This window comes from Poecilia reticulata, chromosome 22 (assembly GCF_904066995.2).
Source record: "Poecilia reticulata chromosome 22, P_reticulata-male-v2, whole genome shotgun sequence".
Taxonomy (NCBI): domain Eukaryota; kingdom Metazoa; phylum Chordata; class Actinopteri; order Cyprinodontiformes; family Poeciliidae; genus Poecilia; species Poecilia reticulata.
The window spans coordinates 16,881,760-16,898,212 of NC_088851.1; the positions used below are offsets into that span (position 1 = coordinate 16,881,760).

The 16,453-nt window shown below is 37.9% G+C and overlaps 1 protein-coding gene across 2 annotated transcripts; it reads left to right on the top strand.

Moving 5' to 3' along the window:
* Nucleotides 1-1,668: 1,668 nt before the first annotated feature.
* On the top strand, nucleotides 1,669-7,114 carry kbtbd11 (kelch repeat and BTB (POZ) domain containing 11). Of its 2 annotated transcripts, none has more exons than XM_017302523.2 (2): nucleotides 1,669-2,394; nucleotides 3,807-7,114. In XM_017302523.2, exon 2 carries the CDS (start codon nucleotides 3,886-3,888, stop codon nucleotides 5,788-5,790), a length of 1,905 nt encoding a protein of 634 aa, XP_017158012.1. In that variant the 5' UTR covers nucleotides 1,669-2,394; nucleotides 3,807-3,885; the 3' UTR covers nucleotides 5,791-7,114. The 2 variants fall into 2 exon arrangements, with proteins under 2 accessions (XP_017158012.1, XP_008397730.1); XM_008399508.3 differs by having other exon boundaries at nucleotides 1,671-2,390.
* Nucleotides 7,115-16,453: the final 9,339 nt, after the last annotated feature.

Sequence of the window (16,453 nt, forward strand, 5' to 3'; positions counted from 1 at the left end):
GCAGACTTTGGTACTTTTGTAAAGACGTCTTTAAACAACAGCTTTGAGAATATTCCCCCATTACGCTTTGTAATAATACATTTTGTTTACATTCATTCCAGTGTTAAAACCTGAGGAGAGTTGGCAAGCTGGTTGAATTCAGAGGTAAACAAAGACCTAAACAGAGGGTCAGTATTGCTTTTCTTCTTCACTCACTCCAGCCTTGTACTCTACCGTGCTTGTGTGCAGCAATCAGTACATGCCAAGACTAGCAATGTGCCTGAGGGGGCCGCAGGAACTCGGCCTGATACGGCTCTTCCGGGATTTCTCCTGCTCCGCAACAGAAGCAGGTCAAGGCTTCCTTTCTCTCAACGCCCACATCCAAGGTTGCACAACAGCCATGTTAACTTAAATTATCGGTTTTGACCAAAAATACAATTTCAAGCTGGATTCGGTCCCACACCGCAGCCCAAACCAACACAAACTGCCGGGGCATGTCATGGTTTTGTAGGTTGGACGTGAACGTAAGAAAACACTGAGCTAATTCATTCTCAGTGAACCAAAAGACTAACCCAGTTATTAGTTTGCCCGGCGTTTCAGAGACCGGAAGGCTTTTTTGGTTTTCCTTCCAACACTCAGGTTTCCATGACGAAAGTCTGTGTGCCCGTATCGGTGCTCAGCAACCCTTTGTTCTCAGCTTTGACATTAAGGCTCATTTTCTTCATGCCCTCTTATCTCGCAGGCCTAATAGTTGTGTGATGCTTTCTCGGGGGCTCCTCTATTTTTATATCAGAAGGCCAGTTGTTAGGTGTTTTCATGGAGGGTGTCTTATTATGGACTGGATGCCTTTATTTTTGAAGCTCCTGCTGTCTTGAGATGTTTATCCTCAATGATTTGTGCTGAACCAAATATTTTTTCCACAAAACTTATAATATTGTAACTATTAATAGAAGAAGGGTTTGTGTTGCCTGGAGCTGTAAGCTTCATGATGATTTCCAAAGTTCAGTTTCTTGAAAATTTAGAATATTAAATTATCAAAATGAGAGGATTTTTAGTCCATAAGTGCCACCCAACTGAAAATATGTCTATGAACTGTGTATAGAGTGTATTCACTTACAATAATACTAATTGAGGGCTTTTTTGCATTAGTGGATCGATGCAACATGTAGCTCTGCTGAGGTGTGAAAGAAACCCAGGTTGCTTTAATATCTCGCTGCAACTCAACTGTATTGCTTGTGCTGCTATCACTCAGCATCCTCTTGACAATGGGTTCAGACTTCTAACTTTGAACTTAATAAAACACAACACCAGCAGAGGACATGATGCCTTCTCCCATAAATGTCTAACCTTGGGAACTTAACACTGCAACTTGGACTCTGTTCCTCTCCACTCCCTGTTGCCTGTGCATCTCTTACGCTTATTCCTTCAACTCAACTTCCCATGAGTATTCTTGAATAGGAGCTCTGTGAATGGCCAACTTCTTTAGCAATGAGGTATCTTGGCTTACCCTACTTTGTCACACTCTGCTGGTAATCTGTATAGTCATCTATCACTGGCATGGCTTTGTGTAGACCATGATATGTCTGCAAAAAATTCTATTTAACTAAATTCTTCTCTCTTTTTTTTTCACCAACAATCTTGATTTAAATTAACCAACTTAACACTTGACTTATATTAATGTGTAACAAACTTTTATAAAATAAGTCACTTTTTGAGTTGAAATAAATTGGGTTTAATATTCTAAGAAAAAAAAAAGAAATGGACACAACGGTAACCCATAATTTCCCTCAGTTACTATGGTGTCCATGACAGATTAGATGCGTAATGGAATGTCGCATCTCTTGGACGCCTCCACAGTGCGCGCCGCAGATGGAGAGCTTCGCCCTGTTGACTGTGGGGTTAATACCGTCTGTAGAGGGCGGAGTTAAGATCAATAATCGCCACCTCATTCCTGTCAACTCTTTGAAAAAGAAAACAAAACCCACTGTCCAACCTGGAGGCGTGTGAGAGAAAACTATCGTTTTCAGGAGGAGACGGGTAAAAAAAAAAAAAAAAAAATCAGGACGCTTGATGTGCGCAGCAGCTCCGAGCTTGTGGAAGAAATGACACGGCGATGTTGTTGATGAGGAGGAGGTGCGACCTGGAGCTGGTCTTTAATCGCTTCGCCTTTCCCCCCCTTTACTACGGAGCCCCGGCTGAGTCTGGGATCTGGGGAAATGCACCAGTTCTATGAGTAGACGGGAGATCTAGATAAATCCTGAGCGGAAGGGGTAACCCGACTGTGAAAGTAAACTCATTCAGGGGAGCACCGAGTGGCTGCTTCATCCGTGCCGCCTTACGTAACTCAGCTTTGTGGAGAGGCTACCAGAGACGCTGCTGGTGCCGACCCGTTTCAAAGCGACGGATCATAGGTAGGTCCGTTTATTTTTAATGGATTTACACCCATACTCTTGATTCATCGTGATCAGTGATCCATTATTTTTCCTCTCTCATATGTATGAAATCTACATGATCTTAGTATTATCAGCGCCTTAAGAGTGGAATACATTAGAACCTTTTTGTAAAAGAAAAAAAAAAGATATGTAGGCCGTCTATATTTAAGGTTTACACTACGACCGAGTCAACTGAATTTGCGCATGCGTTCTAATTGTCTCCAGATTACCACATATATAAGGGACAGAGTAATTATGGCAGTATGTTCAGGACGTGTTTTGGAACTGCTTCACTTCATCATCATGTCGCATGTCTGGCATGCGATTGCCTTTCAGTGTTGGGCTACATAACAGTCCATTTCTGATGTCAAATAATCTAGATTTCAGATTTATGGGGTTATTTTATAGAGAAAGGGCGCCTCTTGGAGAATGAAGACGCTTTTGCAGCGCTGTGGGGGGGAAAAAAAAGCATTCCCCTTCTTACGTCTTAACACTTGTTTCAAATTATTAAACAAGTTGTAATATCACACAACGTTACTTTAGTCACTTGAAGAAAGGACGTTTAAATCTAATTTTAAAGTAGGAAGTCATTCAAATCAATTTGGCACTAGATTTGCGCAATAATAAATCCTGATTGTTCTGACACGTGCAGAGTCAAGACTGTGTTGAGATGTAGCCAGTCTGACAGCATAGAGTAGGCAGACTGATCTCAAAAAGCAACACGTTGTGCTCACAGTCAGTGAAGTTCAAGAACAAATGTAAAACAAAGTCTTTGACAGCCATCAGTCTGGAAAGCATCACAAATCCATTTAAAAGCTTTGGAGTTGTCTACTTGTCTCACTTAAGCTGAATGTTCTTGATTTAACCATAAGAAAAATACTGGGCAACAATGGCATCCATTTCAGACCTCCTAGGTGAAAACTACAGCTAACACAAAAGGCCCATTTTTCTTGTTGGTCAAAAAACATTGTGTGTTCCCCAAGACATTACAATAGGATGTTGTGTATCCAATTACAAATTTAACACAGCATTTCAGAAAAATAACATCATGCCTATAATCGAACATGTAGAGTGATGATGTATGGCTTCCTTTCCATTTTAGGACATGGACAATTTTCTGTATCTAATGGAACTATGAACCGCGTTCGTTACCAAAGAGGACCAGCTTAGTTTGGATACCGTTTGCTCCTGTAATAAATTAAATCGTGACTTGAAAACTACATTCTATATTTACTCAGGTTGTCTTTGTTGGTATTAAAATTTATTTGATCTGAACATGTCAGAATGACAATAACACTAAAATAAAGGAAACCTAAGATACCAAATACATTTTCACAGCACCTTCCATTACTTCTATTTTGGCTTAATATTGTTTGTTTCCCCCGTTTTCTTTAGAGTAAGAGAGAAGAACAGACCAAATAGTTTGTCTGATTCATCACCATGGCTGTTGAAGACGCTGCCTGAGCTGAGTGATATGAACGAGGGCCACAGACGGGAAGCAGGAGCAATCACTGTGGAGGCTGATGCCATCATCCACACCATGAACCCTGACCTTGTCACACTCACTGACAAAAATAGGAATGTATGTCCAGGTTTCGTTCAGGGGCTCTTGCAGGACGACCCAGACTTCAGTGCTCCTCCGGTGTTTGAGCAGGAGTACCTGCTCGATGGAAGACCAATAGAGAATAACCACTGTGATCATGCAAAAGGAAGCAGCTCCTACATCCCTAAGGTCAATCAGCTTTCTACAGATATGGGAAAGCCAAATAACGCTCCTCACGCTGACTCTGCTGAGTCCAATCACATTTCTGGCCTGCACCAAAATAGCGCAAGTGATGAAGTCCGCAATGGAGCAAGAGCAAAAGTGTCTTTTAGCATAGATTCCCCTGGGAGTCAAACCAAACAGAAAATTGATTGGTCGGTTCTAAAACCAAAAGACTGCAGTGATGGCAGTCTTGAAGCTGACGACACACAGCCTAAAAAAGAACCTGATTTAGTCATTGAAGTTGGTGGACAGACTATCAATGCTCACAAGTCCGTCCTTGCGGAGAAGAGTGACTACTTCAAAGCACGTCTGTCGCGGAACATTTTAAAAGTAAAGGGCATGAGTTATAAGACTCTGTCTACGCTGATTGACTATATTTACACCTCCCAGATCAGTGTTGGTAAGGACAATGTGGTTGACGTCATCACAGGAGCTAAAATCCTGCAGATCCCCTGTGCCGTTCAGGCTGCCATGGACTCCATGTCTGAGCAGATCACACCAGAGAATTGCTATGAGATTCTGACCATTGCCAAGAAACAGCGACTTAGTGAACTGAAGGAGACTGCGTATAGATTCATGAGTGACAACTTCCTTCAGATCCTCAAGGATCCTGCAGTCTACGGACGCCTTACTGGGTCTGAGAGGGATCTGGTCTTGAAGAAGAGAATGGAGGGGAGAAAGACCTTAATGGTTGCAGAGGTAAATGACGTGTTTGATCGAGTTGGTAGCCGGCCACCAAGCCGCTGTGGCAGCCGACCACAGAGCCCCTTGTCTGTTGGGTCTTCAGAGGAGAGCCATATGATTTACTGTTTTAGTGAAGCTGAAAATGACTGGCGACCTTTGACTGTGATGCCAGAAGACGTAAACATTAAAGGCTGCGGTATTTGCACCATGCACAATTACCTGTTTGTGGCAGGTGGGATAAGTGGCTATGGGGACAAGGGCAAAGTGTCAGATAAGGTATTTTACTACAACCCAATAACCAATCGCTGGGCTGAGATTAGACCCTTGAATCAGGCACGTGCACAACTAAAGCTTGTATCTATGGATGGCAGCCTGTATGCCATTGGAGGGGAATGTTTGTTCACAGTAGAGAAATATGACCCTCGAATGGACCGCTGGACGATGATTGCTCCCCTACCCAAGGGAGCCTTTGCAGTGGCCCATGAAGCCACCACCTGCAGCGGAGAGCTCTACGTTTCGGGCGGCTCCCTTTTCTACCGCCTGCTCAAATATGACCCAAAGAGGGATGAGTGGCAGGAGTGCCCCTACAACAACAGCAGGAAGAAATCTAGCGACATGGTGGCACTGAAAAGCTTCATCTACCGCTTCGACGTGAACCGAGAGCAGGGGATCAACGTCTTCAAGTACAACACTATTGTGAAAATGTGGCACGACTGTGCATCGCAAAGGCCGGGCAGTCATTTGCCATTCAGGTGTGCCGTTATAGGGAACTGCATCTACTGTGTGAACAAAAGCCAGACTCTGCAGTTTGTGGTGGAGGAGGAGAACGCCTACTTTGTCGAGGAGGCTCTGAAGGCACCTCTGGAGGCGAAGGGTGTCCTTTTTCCTTTTGTCCTCAGTTTGCCTGAAAAGCCTGAAAAAGTCACATAATATGTGAGTGCACGTGTTCATGATGGGAGGGAGAGCCAGAATATCACATTTATCATGGTTTAGTGAAAACTGCAATAAGTAGAAGACCTTCCATACTCTCTTCAATGTCAGCTTTATATCTTGGTGTCTCATTGCCTGCTTGCAATGGAATGTGCGTATTTGCATGGTGATTTATTGCATTTTCAAGGTCAAGCCTTAAAAGGAAACTTTCTTTTTTTTTATGTTTAATAAATGCAACAGTATTTGTGTCTGTACAAAATGACATGATGAAAGTTAATATTATTATTATTATTATTACTTTTATGTTCACATTTGTTTGGTGCACTTTTGTATTTAGAATAGCCATTATATAGAATATATATCAGATATGTTATTACGGTGATAAATGATCAGTGTTCAATTGAAAACTGTTTTAAAACAGTGAAGGTGTGCTTTATGAATGATGCAAAAGCAGGCTCTATGCAAATGAGTTACAACTTACAGGTGGATCTCTTGAAAATGATCTTTAATGGTGAAATGTGATTGAGGGAAGTCAAATATTTCTCAAAAATCAGATTTTAAGCAAACACTTAACTCGCCTTGAATAAATAATTTCGTAGTCAAAGCACAGTAAAATAGATATGTGACTTATTTTTTACATTCAGAACTCAATATTTTTGCTTATAGCGAACTCGAGCGGGTGAACAGAATTGAAAAATAAGAGTATCTCGAATCTGCTGTGACTTACAAAAGCCATAGCCCTTTTTTTGAAAGAGTCTGAGTCTTACAAACTCGGCTCCATATTTTCTTCCCTGTAGAGGCTTTTCCTGGCTGCTTTCTCATTGCTGGTACAGGCCTTTCGATTCAAAGATACACTAACATCCTAGGGCTACTGAACAGTCAATCCATTGCCTTCACTGGTTACACATACAAAAATACCTTTGTCTTTTGATGCTGATAAGTCATGCTCTTGTGTCTGTGCACATTAACACAAGTTCTTCTCTGAATTTCTTTCATAATTTAGGTTGTCTCCAGTATTTCATTGCTGCTTCAGTAACACTGAGTGTTTTTTTTTTTATTTTTTATGAAAGCTAATGCTGGTATATTACTGGAATAGATTGGTTTGTGATTGTAAAGGTAACAAAATGATGTGGTTTTGTTATTTTCCTAGCTGGGTTCTGTATTGTTTGAGCTCCTTGTATGAATTGGCAGGATTGGATCTACTGTGATGGACTGGAAAATGGCTTCCCGTTTTGTGGCATTTGAAGTGGGCTATCAAATGAGCTTTTGGATGGTGTTTATCAGTGAAAACAAAGTGCTTCAAATAAAATGTTTTATTCTGAAAGTCTGAAAGGATCTGTATTTATTTTCATTTTGAGTGCTTGGAAGTTAATGATGCAACAGTGCCATCTACAGCGTATTGTCTGTAACTGCATGCAGCAGCAAAATTTATTTGATCGTCTTGTATAAATGGTGTCACTTAAGAGAAGATACGACATTGAATTCGCTAATTTTAGGTCTGTGTGCAGATCCAGATCTATGTTTATCCTATGCTTCACAGTTTTCATCATATATGATAAAATATTTAATTACCTTTTCATATGTTGGAGACAGGAAATACATTGATTGCAGTTTACCTTTGGTTTGTTCACGACACAAATTCCACAATATCTTTTGCAACATGGCTTTGCTTGTTAAGGTGTAATATACAGCGTCTTGCAAAAGTCTTCAACTCATATTTTGCTATGTTGTTACAACTACAAACACTTTTTTGGAGTTTCCTGTGATAAAAGTTGGCACATTTTCTCCTTTCTCTGCTAAAGAAAAGCATCTCCACAGCGTTACGCTTCCACCACTGTGTTTCACAGTGGGGATGGTTTATTTAGAAAGACACACAGTGTTGCTTTTCCTGCTTGCCTCACGCTGTGCTTGTCAGTCAAAAAGTTTTGATCTTGTCGTTTGACAACACACACACGTTTACAGGGCCCCCAAACAAGGCTTTTTGTGGCTTTTTTTCAGCAGTGACTTTAATTTTTAATGTTATTCAATTGTGGATGGGTCTACAATTTTCCTATAAACTGATCCTTTCTCTTAATCTGCAGCTCTTTACAGGTGTCCTGGGGTTATTACAGCTGTATGTACTCCAAGATTATATTACCCAAAATGGGACTCTATAATTACTAGTAATTTGTTTTCTACAAAAAACTAGATGCTCTGGATTTTAATTAGGTGTATCAAAATAAAATAAAAAAATGGCTGAATACAAATGCATGACATTTAGATCATTCTTTCTAATATGGTTAAATTTTTTTCAATAAATTCAAATATTATTGAACGGTTAATTTATTTCAGCGACTCGATTTACTAAGTGAAACATTGTAGAGAATAATTACACACAGACTGATGTTTCCCCAGCCTTTATTTTTTTTCTACTAATTATTATTTTCCACTTACACTTAATGAAAACACAACATTTACGATTGGAAAATTACATCAGACAAAAAATGTATACAGAAATGTGGAATTAATGAAAAGCACGTGTAACACCTGCTTAAAGTTTTTTTTTTTTCCAAAAGATAATTAGTCTGACTAATAAGGCTCATGAGAATGCATATTCTAATTTATTTAATATGACTCTAGTATTTAAAAGTGAGTTCTTTTCATTCTACTTCATAGTTATAGACTACTTTGCATTAATCTGAACATAAAATCCTAATGAAATGAACTAAAGAGCCACAAAACCCAAGTATTTTAATTTTTTACAGAACAAAAATATTTATACTTTGACACTGCAAGGTATTTTCAGCTTTTAAAAGGGGTGAGATATTTTCCAACTTTATTTACAGAAATTTTAACAGAAATACTTCCTGATGGCTTAATATTCTGAGTGTACTGTATATGTAAAAACTAATTTGTAGTTTAGAAAGTTAGTTTTCCTGTTAAACCTTTAGTAGGAACACTAAGCAAAATCTCTTATCTAGTGTGTCAATTTCAGGCTTGCACTTTTGTCTATAACCAGACATTCAAACTGCAAAAAAAAAACAAAAAAATCTGAAACACAGATACAGATCTTTTCCACTATTGGACAAACCCTTGTTTCTCCAGCATTTTATTTCCCCAGCATTTTATTTCCCTACTTTAAAACGTAGCTTTTAGATACAGTTAAAAAATCTTTAACAGTCAAATCTGTTCGCATCAAAGTGGAAAATTGTTCTCTAATCTCAAAAGCCAATCCATGTATTGGCTTGTCCTTGTTCAAGATCAGGCTGAGGAGATAAAGGACTCAATAGGGAAACACAGACCTCCCCCAGCTCTTCCTGGGGGTCGGGGGGCTCACCTGAATACTCAGATGTTAGAAGGTCTTATTGGTCCTTCAGTCAACTCTGGGGTTTTCACTCATTTTACGTGGCCTGAAAAGCTCAGGAAACCTGGAAGAAGCTCATTTCAGCCTCTTTTATCCATGTCCTGTTCCTTAGTCATGATCCATGTCTAATGAGTTTAGGTGAGGTGCAGAACTTGGATGGATATGTGAACTGTGAGCTTCACTTGTTAACTCAGTGACTCTTGAGAATAGGGTTTTAATTTTCCCTTTATTTTTTTCTTTTTTTTTGTTATTTCTCAACCTTATGTATGCAAATATGACAAATAATGTTTTGAAAATGTAAAGATGCTAAGGTGCAGGCTTCCAGTTGCAACATTTTTTTAAAAATTACATTTTTAATTGACCTGACCCAGAACTTTGTCATCACCATCTCACAAAAATAAATATAAAATGATTTTTAAAATACCCTATTAGTGATATTTTTACTCATTTTACAGACACATACTTCTCAAGAAACAAAATAAATATTATTTAAAACAAAAAACAACAAAAAGTCCATCTGATGGAGTGGACACTGCATGACGGAGTTGACACAGAACTGAAGGTGGTGACAAACTAGTGAGTAAAATAAAAAACTTGATACATGTGAAGTAATGCAATTTATGTCAAATACATTAAAATGAATTAATTGCACATTTAAGTGAGATTTAACAACAATTTCACAGAAATAGTCACAAAAACTCTGATGGAGTTGACATCTGATGGAGTTGACGAAATGCCAAACTACCTTAATTTATATGTTATTCTGAAGCAGGCCATATTGTAGCTCATCAGGTCCATGAAATATTTACATTACACCGAAATTAAGCTTTTATTTCACAACATTTCATCAACGTTTTGTAAATTGTCAGTTATGGTGTTGACCCATCATGGTTGTGACAAGCAACTTAGGAATAAGACAGAAGAAAAAACTAAAGAATAACAAGCTAACCAGAGCTAACTAGCCCTCTTAGCAAAGTAAGAGAAAGGAAGAGATCACAGGGTCAACAGAAGTTCTGGTGTCCCCGAATAATGCCTGCTTGTTTTTTACATTCTTTTCATGTCTGACGGTGTTGACAAAAACTAGGGACAAATTTCAATGGAGTTGGAAAATATGTAAAAATGATTTTTAATTCAATTTTTTGACACTTTAATAATTATTTATATGACTACTTATACTTGTCATAATTTATAATTTTAGTATTTCTTTATTTGTTTTAAACTACTATAATGTATTGACTACAATGTTTAAAATAAAAAAAATATTCAGCAAATACCAGGAAAATATACATTGTTGTGCTCACATGACCCAGGTTAGTTTAGTCAGATATTTGAAAAAAATATATTTTGTGTATATTTTATTCAAATTTTGTGCTTTGTCCATAGGACCCATTGTGTCCCCATTCTCAAGAATCACTGAACTCTGTTCTTTTTATTTTTCATGACACATTGAAGCAGTCCCCATTATGTCTATTAGCAAGAGCCCAGTATATGTTAACTCCTTTACCTGAAGCTCAGATTGACCCTTGACCCAGACGATGAGCTGAATCTCATTCTGGCTCTAGCACACGCTGCTGCTAGCCACTGAAGTGCACACTGAAAACAACGTTCAAGTCAACAACAGAACAACATCAATGGCAAAAAGCAAAGACGTGATACTGAGGTTCTCTGAGATTCTGCCTATGAAGAGTCAAGACATCCACAAGTTAATAAATTAAATGTCCAAACTATAGATGGCTCATCTGTCTGCATAAGGGATGTGGATTCGACAGGTTTGGGATTAACTTAAACACTCACATCTGTTAATTGGTAAAGCCCCAAAACATGAAAGAAAATGTCACTTTATTACAATAACATCATGAGCTTCATGTGTACATCTTTCAACCAATAGAGGTCCTTCTTCATATAGATTGATTTGTGTCTGCGTGTGTTTGATTGTGTTAAGAGACGGTTCCTCTGCGTTTCTCAGTTTTAATTCCCTGAGTGAACGCTGGGGGGCAGTGTTAGCTTAACATAAATGGATCACTCTTCTCAACAACCTTCTCCCTCCTGCGACAACTGCAGGCAAGTCAGAATACGATTCTACGTACATCTGCACCTTTGTAATTTTACAAACGGAAACTTCAGGCCATAACAGAACATGGATCGTGACATCATACATGCGAGACATATATTTTGTATGTCATAGCAGCATAAATTGCCATTATGCACATCCAGTTCTGCTTTGTAAAGGTTTAAGGATTAAATGCAGAGAAGGATTTGGTAGATTTCAGTGCAAAACAGTATTGTAAAATTAAGATAAATGCATCATTACATTTAAGTGACAAAACCGAATTAGGTTTTTGTATTTTCATATTAAGTTTTTATATTTCTCTTTTGTGTTTTGTACTTGGTTATTGCTTCACAGCATGTGTTAACAGTGTGGTGGAATAGAAATGTTTAGAATTTAATAATTTTTCTTTCTTTTCTCTTTTTTTTTTTTTTTTTTTTTTACAATTTCTTCACTTTTGTTTGCAACGAGAGAAAAAATAGTCTGAGTATCATTTCATCAGTTGCTTTATGTTAGCTTTAGGTAAAATTGTCAGCTTGGTGCCCCTGGATACAGAGTCCTTGGATACAAGTATTCATCTTTAGCATGTTCAGAATTTTTAATTCCGCAACCAGAAAGTTTAAAACTTAGAGTGATTGTTTCAATAACTTAATTCTGCTTCAAAATTCTCCACAATTTTATCTCTGACCTTCCTACTACTTTTCTTTGCCTTTCTGATGCCGCTTGTTCTCTAATAAACCCCTGAGGCTTTCACAGCCCAACTGTATTGCTACTGAGAATAACTTGCACACAGGTTGATTGCATGTACTAATAATTAGGTCATTTATAAATGCAATTATTTGCACAGGATTTCATATTGATTGGGGTCTTCAAAATGTGGCTAAATGCACAACGCACTATTCAGCTTTTCCTTTGTAACAAAAAAAACAACAAATCCTGTTGCTAGTTCACAATTATGTACTGATTTGTGTTGGTCTATCATATAAAATCTTGATAAAATACTTTTTATGTCTATGGTGACAAAAAGTTGAGGAGGGGCATGAATACTTTTGAAAGACGGTGTTAATCTGACTTTGATGTAATTCTTATTTTATAGTTCCTATTTCACCTTACATAATTATTTTTAACTCCACCAAAAAAAAAAACCCCCAAAAAACATTTTTTTAATTAGCAAGTAAGACATGTGATAAGTCTTCTGTCATCATCAACATGAGGACATCAGCCGTGGCACAGTTCTCCAGGATCTTCCCTTATGAGCAACCCGTAATGCTGCACTCACCTTTGCTTTTCCCATCAAATGCTAATTATGTTTGAGTAATTGGTTTTACTCATTTAAACAGAACGCTTGTTAATTTTTCCTGCTTGTTTTCACCTGCAGCTAAATTTAGTGGTTAAAGCCAGTTTGAATACGAAGAAATAGGTGTTTGCAGTTCAGGTTTTTAGAGTGTGTTTTCGTTGTTTTTTATTTTTTTTGTCCTCACACCTTGAAAGAACGGAAATAAAATGTAAAATTAAATGGCTGCTTTTTGTGTGGATAAGCTGCAGGAATAATTGTGTGCTTTCCTTCTGAAAAGCTTTGCGCAGCCTGTTTTTCTTTGATGGCAAAGACTTTATAAGAAGAGAAAAAAATAAATAAACTGATTTTGTTTTTAATTTCCAGTTGATTATAGGTGATTATGCGCTAAAACAGCAAACTTGCGCCCGTTAAGAGAGACAGAGTGAAATGCAAAAGACAGGAAATTAGAATTGGCAGAGAAAAGTATGGCCCGGAGAGAAGGAATCATATAATGTGCTTTTCCATATCCACCCAGCACTCTCTGCTTTTTTCTTTTTTTTTTTTGCCATCTTGAATATACACAAAATTATTTACACCTTCAAGGCAACTCAACTGAGCTCCACATCAGTCAATTAGTAAATCAGAATTTTTCTCTTATTTCAGTTCAGTGTGGAGTCCTTGGCTCTCTCTGGTTCCCCCTCTTTCGCCCCCACCTCCACCATCCTTTTAGTCTCCCATGTTGACAGTGACAAATTACTCCTCTGCTGGGCGAGATTGAAAATTAAAAGCATTTAAAGTTGCTCATGCATTTATGCTAATGAGAAATTCAGATATGATTTGCATGCGAAAGAGGCCAGTCAGGGAACTCATCATTGCCCGCACCACCTCCAGTCCTGCCTTTTCTTTTTTGGCTCTTTATCTTTCTTTTCTTTACATGTTTGTGAAAAGTGGCATTTAAATTCTGAAAATGGGACATTTGTTAAACTGCAGCACATACAAGGAAACAGTATTGCTACCTAACATTATCTTTGTGCAGTGTTTACCAATGCCACCCCATCAGCCCCCTCTATAGCCACTCAGGCAAATGGGGTCATTGTGTCTGCGTTTTCACATCACGCTGCAGGAGGAAACATGGCGTACATAATAACATTGTGAAGTTAATGCTGTTTCCTGTCTGCATGGATAAAGAATGTACTTCTGTTGCGTTCTGGGAGGCAAAGTTTAAATCACAAACATAATTCTGTGGGCATAAGCCTCTAAAGTCTAACATTAAAATGTTTGTTCAGATGAAAAAAATAAATAAATAAATAAAAGCCTTGTTTTGTGATAAACATGTCCAGCTCAGTACAGAGCCCTACAGGATTTAAACTCTACGTGGATTTGTTTTTTTCCCCCACTAAAGCTCCACTCAAAAAATATCAAACGCACACTTCTTTAAGTTTGTTTGTTCCACCGCTGCTAAATGATTGTAACCTTGGAAACAAGATGCATTAATGAAGGTGGAAAATGAAATGGGAATTTAATTTGTTTCAGTGTTCGGAGCTAGGTGGAATGGATTGGCTTTGATTGAGGCGCGAGATGAAGGAGGAAAGCGCTGACATGACACTTGCATTTGTCATCATGTCACTTCGCCGAGGATGCTGCAGCAATTATGAATGTGGGTGCATAGCAATTAAAAGCAGCGGTGTTCATTAATAATTCCTATATTAATTTTTCAGTGGCCATGGAAAGTGATTGCCACTGCACACATGCAGGCTTTCCAATTATGCTGCTTAATTAGAAATGTCAATATTAAGAAATAATTAAACTTGGGAATACATTAAGTTTGTCAGAAATACTTAAAAAAGTTATGACCATCAGTCAAAGGATGTTTTCTGGAATGTATTTTGCTGTAATTTATAGGCAGAAGGTAAGACTTTGATCAATGCAGACTGGGTCGTTACTAAGTCATGTGATCTTTCTCTTTTTGTGCCATTTTTATCAGAAGCGTCATTTGTTACCTGAAAGTAAAGAATGTGCTGAATCACTTTGCAAAAGTGCCTCTTCAAATTTTACTCAACCGGATTTTCTGCCTATTTGTGAATAAAACTAAAGGAAATCAGTCAGAATTGAAAACTCGTATAGAAAAGATTAATTTGCAAAAGAAGGTAATGGATACAAAATATGACATAGAAAAATAAATATGAGTAAAAACTACCATAAAACAAATAAACAAAAAGAAAAAAAAACAATAAATGTCAAGTAAAAGCTGTTATAAAGAGGTATGGCTTCAGCTTTGTTTTAAAAGCTTGGAGCTTGTCCAAGATGCAGTTCCAGAGCTGATGGGAATAAAAACTAAAAGCTCTGCCCCAACCGTATCCTGGAAACTCTGGCAATGACAAGCAAACCTGCCTCTTTAAATAGGAGTAAGTCAAGTGTTGCAGGTGGGATGCTGCTGGGCCACTGAGGGCTGTGTCATCAGATTTAGCAGTATTTTAAACTGAATTCTGAATTTGATCAAGTAATGTTGATAATATTGAAGGAGAGCCTCACTGTTTAATTAAGAGTCAGGATGAAAATGGAGCAGCCGGCTGACACTGTATTGCAGTTGTCAAGTGTTTTTCTGCATCAGTCCGAGTCAAATTAGGCCTGATTATGTTCAGGTGTTGTGCAAGTGGAAAAAGGTAGTTTTGGAGACTAGTTTAAAATATTTGACAAAAAAAAAAAGTTTTGGTCTAATATCACTTCAATAACAGTTCCAACGTTGCTAACTAGACTGAAATGCCACCTGATTATTTTCTGCCAAGTTAAGTTTTAACAAACTCAGTTATTTTTCTAATATTTGTTTTGCATCGATTAATGTGATCTTATATCAAATATATTTTAAAAGAGATCATTTTTGAGAGATGTTAAAGATATTATTTTGTTGTTTATAAACTGTTTATTGTGCAAATCCATTGCTCTTTCTTTTGACAAATAAATTAAAAACTGGGGCCAATATTTTTGTAAAATGTAAACCAATGAATTTACTTTTGAAATGAAACCATTTAATGTCAATAACATCAAAATAAGAAATAGTTTGGATTGGACTATTGTTTCAGTGAGTAGATACACTTAAAAAAGTATTTTTCAGCCTTGATATTCAATGAATAAAACTGTTAAAAATCTTCCCAGATGAAATGTGATGAGACTGTTTTTGTTTTGTATTGATTCCAACCTCTTGTTGTATTATTGTACTAGTGTGTGTTTCTGAGTGAAGAAGCCCTAATGTTACGTTTTTTATCTCAGGAACCAGACTTGTTTGGAACTAGTCTTTTGAACACAAGAACAACGTTTTGCTCTAATATGAGTCTCACACATGACTGGGTATTGATTGTTTCTAGATTTAAGCCAAGCTAATAATCAAGAGGAGCCATCACCTGTTGGTTTCAGAGGCTGACTGAAGGGATGACTTGAAAGCGCGTGTGCACCTCAAAGCGATGGCAGCTTCTAATGATAGGCTTGGTTTTTGGCACAGCATGTTGGCCACATTTCCCTCAAAGCCACGTGTGACAGTTCTTTAATTGGACTGCTTAGCTCCCTCGGCGCCAAAATACGTTACAGTAGACAGCAATGCTGGGGATGTTTTTATGTAATTATGCCAAAATAAACCCCGATCGAATCAAGAAATCCTATATGTCTGTACGGGAACACAGACACTGCACATTGGAAGTGAACCTCCAAACTCCCCTTTGATTTATTGAGTCATTTTGTTACAGTATTTAGTGCTAAACGAACCAGGCTTTCGCGTATGTAAAAGGGTCGGACATCATTATAACGCTTGATATTCTGAGGTTATCTTCTGCATTTTCAGCTGAGGAGAGACTGACAGACAAATGGTTAGTATGCTATGATACGTAAAAGAAAACAGATGAATGCAGACGTGATTTGTTATGGTCGACACAATTATAGAGGTCATTGCTGAGTTGGCAGCAGTCGAGGAGTCACTGAAACCTTTCACAAGGCAGGTAACCAAAAC

Excerpts from the sequence above, each read along its gene's own strand:
- kbtbd11 (XM_017302523.2), top strand. The coding sequence starts at position 3,886 with ATGAACGAGGGCCACAGACGGGAAGCAGGAGCAATCACTGTGGAGGCT.